Below are 10,655 nucleotides of genomic sequence, written 5' to 3'. Positions count from 1 at the left end.
GTATATATATTCTTTTATATATATATATAAAAGAACAAATCTGGGGGGAAAAGGGATCTCAGGCACTGTACAAAGTAGTAACAAATCCAAATCATGAATCTAATTGAATTAAAACAGTCATTTTTTGGTCAGTTACAATATAAACATGTTACAGTCAGAATTAGTGGATTACAAATTGCCAGTCTGTAAATAGTTGTCTATTTAAGGAAACCAGAATATTGCATCAAAACTTCACGTTCACACAATTCTCCATCCTGAGCAAGTTGGCAAAAGTTCATCTGTTGTAGCTACTGTGGAAGAGAATGCTATGCGATGACARTAATAATGACACAAACATGGCAAGTATAAAGAGTAAAGATCARTAAAGTTCAGCACATCCTCCAGCAGTCTAATTCTATAGAAACATAAATAAAAGGACATCAGCTCAAACAAACCCTATCTACAAGATTCATCAAAAAGGAAGCTCTTAAGTCCAGTCTWGAAAGTAGACAGAGTGTCAGCTTCACAGACAGAAACTGGAAGATGGTTCCACAAGAGAGGATCTTGAGAACTGAAAGCTCTGCCTCTTATTCTACTTTTAGAAGCTAAGAGCCCCAAGTAAACCTGCAGTCTGAGAGCAAAGTGCTCTGTTAGGAAAATATAAAACAGCAAGGTCTTTAATATAAGATGGAGCTTGGCAATTGAGAGCTTTGCATGTTGGAAGTAAGTTTTCTAAGACTTCTGGCAGCAGCATTGTGTATTTATTGATCAAACTGAGTATAACTGTGGGATGTGAAATTGACGGCAGTGTAAATGTTTATAAAATAGTATTACACAGAACCCTGAACTATTGCTTTAAATACCCTCAAATGACCTTCATGACATGGCAGTGGGACGTCTCGTAATCTTTGCTCTGTTTCAGTTTCCTCATTTATTTTCTAATTACATTAAAGACAGGTCTGAACAAGCTGGTCTGACAGTGACAGATGCTGCTCAAGTCTACTGGCCAGCTGTCTCCTGAGTTGTTGTGCTGAGGACTGGTACAGTAAACATAGCAGTTATTGTTCATGGGTTCTGCTCGGCTGCCGGTACCTCATCCACTCATTATAGCTGTACCCTTTCCAGATGGCTCTCGTCTTGCTGGCTCTCTATTGAATTGTCCGTGTTTAGACTCCTCTGTAAGACGTTGTTCTGTCATTTTTATGTCTCGATTCTGCAGCATAAACAACCCTAATTCAATGCAGGTCTCCTTTCTGATGAACTAGTGATAGTCACATGAGATAAAATTACATTTTGCGTCTGACCTGATGATCTTGTGAGGCTGATAAAATGAGAATGTGACTCCYCAGAGAAGCCTCCTTGCTTGAGAGCAGCGTTAATGAGATACTGGCCGACTTGGAGTGTTTGCACAAGGGTTCTGGTGAAAACATTTTTTTTCACACTACTGTGTGATCAGGGATTTATCCCCTCGAGATTAGCCTAGAGATTTCTCTAGTACTTTCGCAGAAGTAATTTGTGCTGGAAATACTACWGTAATAAACCTAAAAGAAATTTTCAAATGCTTCTAATTCACTTTCCATTTGATATGGACTTGTGTGAAATTGTTTGCATCAGTCCTTATTTGCCATGCAAGTGAATTATCGAGCATTCAGTGCAGCCTGTGTGGCCTGCTGTGTTGTCAGTCCGGGGTTTCTAGCYGCCCGCCTTGAAGAAAGCATCTGCAAAAAGGGCTGGATGACAAAAAACTCTGTGGGGCTTCTCATATGGAGGGAGAGTTCATGCAGCGTCATTACCTCCTCTCCTTTGTGCTCGTCYGTCTGTCTTTGTGTGTGAAAAACCTCTCTTAAGGTGTGTATCTATTAGAGAGGCAMCCTCGACAAGGACAGAAGCATCGTCACAGGCAGGCCCATTCACAACTCCATCAGTACAAGAAAATTTACTTTTCAGACTTCCTCTGTTCTGGCTCTAAAACAGCCTTTAAATAGGCTGTGAATCCTGGCACACAAAAAAAAATCTTTGTTCTCATATGTGGCTGAGTTCTGAATCRTGTCAGGGTGACGTTTTGAACTTTTGCCTTCATATTCGTCATGTGGACACAGAAGTATTTCATTTTTGTACAGAATGTTGCTTTTAGAACAGTGGAAACAGTGAATCATGTAATTATTTTCAACCTTTCTGTGTGATGACATTTAATTCCAATCATTCCTTGACAGAATTCATTTCGTTGGCCGCCTTTCATGCTAGAGTTTAAATTCAAGATGGCCGCCCCATCCATCTGTTACTGGCACATATCAGGAAATGTAGTAATTCTCGAAGTATTAGTTGAGGATGACTCTAAGCTCTGATCACGTAAACTTTACTCCAATTTTTTGTAATGTGAAGTAAGTTATAACCATTTTTATGTTGGCAAAGGTCAGTTAGCTGTGGCTCATTTTGAATGTGGTTAACTCCAAATCTCAATTWGTTGTACATGAACATCCAATAATTACTTTTAGGGAGTTTATATAATCTGTCTAGTGGTTGATAATTTTGTTCTGTGACCATGTTACAGGCAAATGAAACTGGCTTCTCATTGATTAATACTTGTCTTTATTAAAGTCTGTGATTTATTTGCTAAAACAGGTCAAACAAACGTTTTTGCAGTGTTTACTGCAAACCTTTCAGATGTTACTTTGGGGATGCGGTTCAGCTAACACCACACCAAAATTGAACCTATTACATTTAAAGCTGCCAAAGTCAGCTTTAAGACAGCTCTGTGTTGTGTCAGGTCAATTGGTAATGGTGGCCATCTTCAWTTGGAATCAGCACCTCCAAAATATGGGACAGTTTCTCGAGGGGCTGGGATTAATGATGTAATGTATAACTGTGATGTCACCATACAATATTTGAGTTTCACCCACCTAAGCAAAATTTATTTTTGCTTCTTTTGCTTATTTCTATGTAACATTGTAAGAAAAATTTGTATTCAATAAACTGAAGTGGATATTAAAACCACCATTGTTAAATAAAATGATTTGTAGAAGGAATCAAACCATACAACACCAGAATTCTGGATCTGAGTGAGGTTTATTTTCACCCAAGCTGACAGGAAACCAACACTCGCGAAAAACCAGGAAGTTCATCATTTTATACATGTTCTTCAATGCCTGCGTTCGCCCCCTACTGACCTACGGCTGAATCACAGGCATTCAGACAAAATCCTCAACACCTTCTTCAATGCCTGCGTTCGCCCCCTACTGACCTACGGCTGAATCACAGGCATTCAGACAAAATTCTCAGCTAATGTCATCACAACGGTTGAKTATGTGTTGTTATATAATTCAGACATGTAACTAATCTATATCAATCAAAACATAATCGATTAAACATTSTCAACATTACAAAAAGGAAAACCTAAAAATATAGTGTTGTGCTTTTAACATCAGTACTAACCTCTGATAACTGTAAATTTCTTCAACATAATGAATTAAAAAGATTTAATCAATGCGTTTTTATTTTTTTTTTTTTTGACCTTACAGCTTCTTAGCTGGTGATGGCATCAGTCAACACAAGGATGAAGAAATGTAAATATACTGTATGTTGTTGTGATTTTCAAAACTTTCTAAGCATTTACCATTTCGAAAAATAACTACTCAAGAATATAAAAAGATGTAAATCAGGGCTATACTACATCTATATAAACACTACATGTTTTATATGTATTTTAAATGTTTCTTATTTCATCCATGGTTTCAATGGTTAGGTCAAATGTGCCATTATACAGTTTGATAGTATATTTGTGTCAGCTTTTAGATTTATAATATTAGTTTCTTAAAAAATAAAACATATGGTCACACACCACACTAACAGTAGTTTATATCTGGTTCAAAAATTCAGTAAACAAAAGATTCAAGATTTCATTTATTGTCATTTCCCTGGGTAGTTCTAAACAAAGGATTAAACAAACTTCTTTCTCACCAGCTATGCAGTGCCTTAAATATACATCTCTATATACAAATACACACACACATAGGCTACATACTGTATACAAAGTGGATATACTGTATACACCCACTAAACAAGGCTAAAAAAACACACCTAACAAAGTAAAAAATAATTGTAATCTCAAAATTAAGTCAAAATTCTAAAAACCAACTAATAAAAACAGACCTCATATAAAAACACCCTCACACAGACAGAATCACTTCATTTCAACAAACTGTACTGCTTGCAATTTTCCTTGACAGGTAAATGGCTGTCAATCTGATACAGTCTGTGTTGTTGTCGGCTGTCATGGGGCCCCTTTCACTTAAGGAGTTAGCGAGAGTACCACGGTCATTTCAGTGCACTCACTGTTTCATGTAGTTCTTGCATTTGGCCCCCTCCGCATCGTCCCTCTGCCCCACTTCAGCTCAGTTAGACAAATGCCTACTGTATTGTGACAGCTCTGATTGTGGACTGCAGGCAAAATATGGGAGATTTGGCGAAAAATACAGGACATTTGGCAGCTCTACTTGTAGGTGTACATTGTATACTTGTTTTCTGGAAGTTTTCCTAAAATCTATCTGTGGTTGAAATATATTTAGCTCAGAACGTTAGGTGTCTTTTTTTGTTCAAAAGGCAAAACAATGTAACATTACAATTAAGCAAGTTGCATTTTTCGAACTATTCCAGTGCCTTTATTTTTGTTTTGTTTTGTTTTTTGCATGTGGGTTTTAGAAAAAAATACATTTTCAATTAAATTTAAAGCATATTTTCAGTGTATACAGTAGATCAGAGAGGAACTGTGAAAAACAAAGATCTATAGGTGGCCTATTTGTCTATTTCATCTCTCTCTCTCTCTCTCTGTCTGTGTTGAAGCCAAGGTCAAGGACGAGGTTAAAAAAAACTTTGCATTATCAGTCTTTTCTCTTTTTTCCCCCCACAAATCCCAGAATACCAGAATTGATTTCAGCCTAATGGCTGCATGATAAAACACCCACAGATTTGTCTCACAGTAAGATCTTGTGGAGGAGAGTGCAAACCACAAGAAGCCCAAATGAATGTATTGTAAACGCCATATTRTTCTTGCAGATTATATAATGTTGCAATTTTTATTCTGCTTAAAGGTTTTTCGTCAGTTAATTTTATTGTCACACTTTGATTTTTTTTTTTTTGAGCAGCTGCAGAAAAATAAGCTGCTGAGGCAGGTTTACTGCCAATACATGTTCAGTATGACAGATAAAAAAGACCCAGAGGACATATTTGGGATGATTTGCTCTGTGCCTTGTGGTGTTATACTTGGCCTCTGAGACCTCCTGTTCATAGTTTCAACCCTGATTGCTTCGCATGGCAATGCTTTAATTATGGCTAGTGAATAAACACTATGGCACAGACCAMTTATTCAATATATTGGCCAATAAAAATGATCTGAAACCAATTTTTTGCTCTTTAYTTTTGTTTTCCAGGTGTGTAGGTTGGTGAGGCCATTCAWCTACCCACCAAGATGGTGGCCTTGTCGTTAAAGATTTGTGTACGTCAGTGCAACGTGGTGAAGACCATGCAGTTTGAGCCATCCACTCCTGTGTATGACGCCTGCAGGATCATCAGAGAGAGAGTTCCAGAAGCCCAGAGCGGACAAGGTTAGACAATGACACCAGAATCTAATTTACATGATGGAAAACTATACGCACCAGCATTTGCATGCTCTGTTTTTCTCTGTTTTCAGCCTCAGATTATGGCCTGTTCCTGTCTGATGAGGATCCCAGGAAAGGAATCTGGCTTGAATCTGGAAGAACCCTGGATTACTACATGCTACGAAATGGAGTAAGATTAAATCATACGGTCTGGGGTGGAGACCTGTCAGTGTCACTTATCATTTCCTGAAGTGATTTATATTATCTAGTGGGAGCTGAAATATTTATGCCTCCCTGCTTGCTGGAAGCAAATGTATTTTACAGCTAAGAGGGATTATCAGGAGCTGTTGGTGTCATCTTGATTCCTGTCCTGTTTTCGCAGGACATTTTGGAGTATAAGAAGAAACAAAGGCCGCAAAAGATCAAAATGCTGGATGGGACCATTAAAACCATCATGGTGGACGACTCAAAAACAGTTGGCGAGCTACTTGTTACTATATGCAGTAGAATAGGTGAGAGTTTTCTGTAAAGCCTAATTCGTTTTTTTGTTTTATTTTGTGTTACAGCTTGGCTTCATATCATATTACAGTTTAGTTCAGTGTCATTATGAACTAATGTTTATATTGGGAGAGCATTTATGAAGCACTTAAAGCATTTATGTATTCTTGTCACAATCCAAATTAGGCTTCATTTGAAGTACAAAGCCATAATTTATCAAGCCTAAAGAAGCATGTTTAAAACAAATGCCCAAGTGTTCTTCTGAAGGTCCAAACCTAAAGAGGGGTCCCCTAAGCTATATTTTTCAATTCTAATAGGATACTACTGAGCCTAATTGGGTGAGGAAGAGAAGGATGTGTATGTGGCAGATAGCTTTATTGGAAAGTGTTTATTTAGATGAGGGCTTTCTGCTTGGCTTCTTCTTCTTGCCTTCTGTTTTAGTATTCTGGCTTTCTACCAGCTTTCATTCTTCTCTGTTTCAAAGGAACAAAATAAATGGAAAAAAAAAAGAGAATGCAGTTGATATATTTTTTTTATCTTAATTGTAATTGTCAGGAGTCTGAAGCACCATGTCCTCTGAAAAGTCCTGAACTAACTTTATTTTTTTAGGAATCACTAACTATGAGGAGTACTCCCTCATTCAAGAAGTGACAGAAGACAAGAAGGAGGATTGTACTGGGACGCTGAAGAAGGACAGAACTCTGCTGCTACGAGATGAGAGGAAAATGGAAAAGCTCAAAGCCAAGCTTCATACAGATGATGAYTGTGAGAGCCTGATATCTTTTTTTAAGATTGTGACTAAAGAGATATACAATACACAGATACAACACAATAAAGTATTCTATATTGTATTGTAGGATATCTTATCATATATTATATCATACTGCAATGTCATCATACTGCAATCAAATGTCATATTTGTGTGTGTGTTTAAAGTAGACTGTATTTATTTAATTGCTGGATGTCCTGCCCCTGATCTGTTGGCTTTCAGTAACTGTGACCCCCTGAGTAGTTTAGTTGAAGAGTCTTGTTGTAACATACTGTATACTATAGCTAAGATCACATCTTATTGTTTAGCATTATTTATCATACCATGTCACAGTGTATTGTATCATTTCTTAATATTTTGTTATGTATTGTATTCCATCGCACTATGTTGTATTACATTGTGCCACATTGTAAAGATTATAATCAAAATATGTATTTTATTAGTCAAGTCTAATTTTTGCATGGACTTCTGAAAGTTTAAGAAAGCTACAGTATTAAACAAGACAAATTAAATTAAAGAACAAGAAAATAATATTTATTTCGAACACTGATTAAATGATTAAATGTATGAACACATGAACACGGGTCTTTCTCTCTGCAGTAAATAATTGCTTCTTCTAACATCTTTGGAAAGCAAACCTGTAGGCTTCTTTGTGTATGTGCTAACAGAGTGTTTGTATTGATTGGCTAGTGAACTGGTTGGATCACAGCAGGACCTTCAGGGAGCAGGGAGTGGAAGAAAATGAGACCCTGCTGCTCAGGCGCAAGTTCTTCTATTCAGACCAGAATGTGGACTCGCGGGACCCCGTTCAGCTGAACCTGCTTTATGTTCAGGTAACCTCCCGACGCTATGCCTTCATACCAGCAAAGCAATGAATGAGTAATTGATTGAAGGAGGAAAGTGCAGCACACTCCAAACTAAGAAACATCTTCTAAATGTTTCCTTTTTAACTTTGCTCTACCTTGAAAAGGGAACTTCTTCTTTTTTTCAGGAAAAAATGCATTATTTTCTATATTAAATGGGAAATCTGACTTATTGTTGCATTCTATTTTTCCCCTGCAGTTGAATGTCTGATTCTCTAATTAGTATTGGATGCATTATTAATAAAGATTAACATTATTAAATGTAAACACTTAGCATCATTTTAAATTGCAGCATAACAGGACCCCCTTTCTTTTATGACCTCCAACTTACACTCATTTTTACAGGAACTGTTTTGTATAAAAGGTCATTCTGTTAATAGCATCCTCTTTTTTGGATAAGCTGTTTTCCTAAGACTTCACACACTGACAGTCTTATCAGCAAGGACAGCATGTTCTCACGTTTCAAAACTCAAAAAAACATGATTTATGCTGAGATTAAACCTGTTATTTTAATTGTGAAATCTTTATAAATGTGTGGAAAAATGAACTGTTTCAGCCCTCAGTTGTTGAGATCTGATAAACAATAAGGGTGAATATATCAAGTAATCTTAATATTAGTGATTTTATAGTAGTAAGAGTAAGTGTATCCTTTATTTATCATCCTGCTAAGAAAAATCAACCCAGAACAGAAAAGCAAAAGTCCTTAACATTAGTCTCTCTAAGAGTTAAGGAAGACACAAACATGGACCTATTATAATTCCCAGGAGAAACTGAGCTGGCATATAATGGAGAAATAACATTGTGAGTCTGAGTGGATTATCAATTAGATTGCTGGCTGTTGCAGTACTCAGCGTTTGGATCAGTAGTGCCTAAGTGGACCAACCTGGTGCCGGCAAGATTGTGCCTAAAACATCAGTCGTTACCAGTTATTCAAGACCAAACTACAGCTGAGACAGAGACCAGTGTGAAAGAACAAAACTGTCTCTTTTCTAAGCTATGTCTGACTGAATGATAATAATTTGTATATATACAACAAATAAACTAATGCTTGGTTAAATAGAGACAGAAAGTGTCTAATTCTCTGCAGTTAGCTGCACAGAAAAGAGCTTTAAAGACAGGCTGTTTATTGATGCTTTGATACTATAATTCTGCTGTTGTTGTTGGTACAAAATGTTCATGATTCCTATTATTAGTGTGCTTTTGCGAAAACATGGCAGACAGATTTCTATACCACAACTGTAAGTTTTAGAAGGTATTTGTATGCAAATGAAAATGTGGTCAGATATACTTCACACAGGTTTGATTCAGATATTTCTATGTTTCTTAGTAAAACGACAGAAAGAAACAAATCTCCACACCTCCATACTAGAACTAAAACTGTTATTTGTCCTTGCTGCTGAGTAGCAGAGCATCAAACAGTAGCATTAGCATGGACTTTGTCACACTAAGTGCTTCACCAGGCAGCCACTATTTTTAGTTTTCTGTTATTTGGTGTTGGCTGTTTTGTGTAACGTCAGCAAGTAATAAAACCAAAGCTGTACATTGGCGGGAGGACCTTTGGGAAGGAGTTTATAGAGCAGATTGAAAATACAAACATGGGTGAGGACCATCATGCCAAGGGACCCATTTTATTTGGTGTTTTATTTGAAATATGTTAAAAGAACCCTATTATAGTCATTTGCGAGCTCAGAATTGAGATTTTCTGTCTGCTAAAGCATATTTTTATGCTTTAATGTACACAGGAGGCAAAACCTTTTTTTTCTCTGCGTCGATCTCTGTCAGGTCTCAAAGTTTCTGCCAGAAGCAACTCAGAAGGTGAAGGAACCAAAAAATCCTTTAATTAGTCTACAGTATTGATTTGCACGGCTTTTAATCCCTCTGTGATTATCATAGTGAAAACTCTATCTAAGATTATATATTAATCCAATAAAACCACAGACGAAATGGGTGAGAGGGCTAATTCAACTGACCTCCTCATGAGAAGCTGGCCAGCAGAGTCTGGTAGAGGTTTTGTCTTGTTTTCCCCATTAATTCTTCCAGCTAAAGGAAGGAAATTACTTCATTGACCCCCAGATTTTAACAGCTGATATCAAAACATCGTGAGTGCTTTCAATTTACAGTATGTTACTGAATAGACTGGAGTTATTTGTCAGTCACTTACGTTGTTCACACATTGGCTCAGGTGGACATCACATGGACCTTCTCAGGATCTAACAGGTCCATTTATTGTTTGGTTTGACCAGTTTGAATGTGAAGCTGGAGAGAGCGAGGTCTGTGTTGAGCCCTGTTGACTCCTGGACCTGGCCTTGAATCAAAATTGGATGGATGACTTGAATGCGTGCTTCAGTGTGTGCATGTGTGTGGATGTGTGTGTGCGTGTGTTTTCATAAGCACCATTCTGGAGTAATGTCAGGGTCAGGGCGAGTTGAAGCGGCTTAACAGGTGTAGTAAATGAGATAGGAAAGTGCATAATTAGGAGTTGCCGCACTGACAAAAGAAGCATGCAACACATTGGAAAAATAATTAGCCAAAGATGGTTGAGAGCGCTCCCACACAAAAATACATAATCTTTAAAAAAACAGCTCTCAGAGATATACAGCCTATTAAGTCTGGAATAAATATGCTCATAAAAGACACTTAACCACCCCACCCCCCTCTTCTCTGCTATTGATGCTCTCCTCCTATCCATCGCTCTGTTTTTCACACTCCCTGTTTCCGTCCCGTTCAGTTTGGCCACCTCATTCCCTCCCCATCTCTCACACATTCTGACACAGTTGCGCACATCCCCACCCTCCCATCCTGGCACACATTACAGCGCTGTGCATATCATGCTCTCCCCTTTCAACACAGACTCATATTTCCTTTCACAACAGCGGCTCCGCCCCTGCCCTCTTGTTCCCCCTCCCAACCACACACACACACACACACACACACACACACACACACACACAC

The 10,655-nt window shown here is 37.7% G+C and overlaps 1 protein-coding gene across 6 annotated transcripts in view; it reads left to right on the top strand.

The window, feature by feature from the left end:
- Positions 1-10,655, top strand: part of tln2b (talin 2b) — a 115,502-nt gene that overhangs the window by 44,828 nt on the left and 60,019 nt on the right. For all 6 annotated transcript variants that reach the window (XM_014003596.1, XM_014003594.1, XM_014003593.1 and 3 more), the window contains exons 2-6: positions 5,406-5,579; positions 5,666-5,763; positions 5,956-6,085; positions 6,681-6,836; positions 7,531-7,673. In XM_014003596.1, coding sequence (XP_013859050.1) covers positions 5,444-5,579; positions 5,666-5,763; positions 5,956-6,085; positions 6,681-6,836; positions 7,531-7,673 — 663 coding nt within the window. In that variant the 5' untranslated portion in view covers positions 5,406-5,443. The remainder of the gene's footprint in view (positions 1-5,405; positions 5,580-5,665; positions 5,764-5,955; positions 6,086-6,680; positions 6,837-7,530; positions 7,674-10,655) is intronic.

This window comes from Austrofundulus limnaeus, unplaced genomic scaffold, assembly GCF_001266775.1.
Source record: "Austrofundulus limnaeus strain Quisiro unplaced genomic scaffold, Austrofundulus_limnaeus-1.0 Scaffold19, whole genome shotgun sequence".
Taxonomy (NCBI): Eukaryota; Metazoa; Chordata; class Actinopteri; order Cyprinodontiformes; family Rivulidae; genus Austrofundulus; species Austrofundulus limnaeus.
The sequence above is the reverse complement of the archived record's forward strand: the minus strand, read 5'-3'. Positions and strand labels throughout refer to the sequence as shown.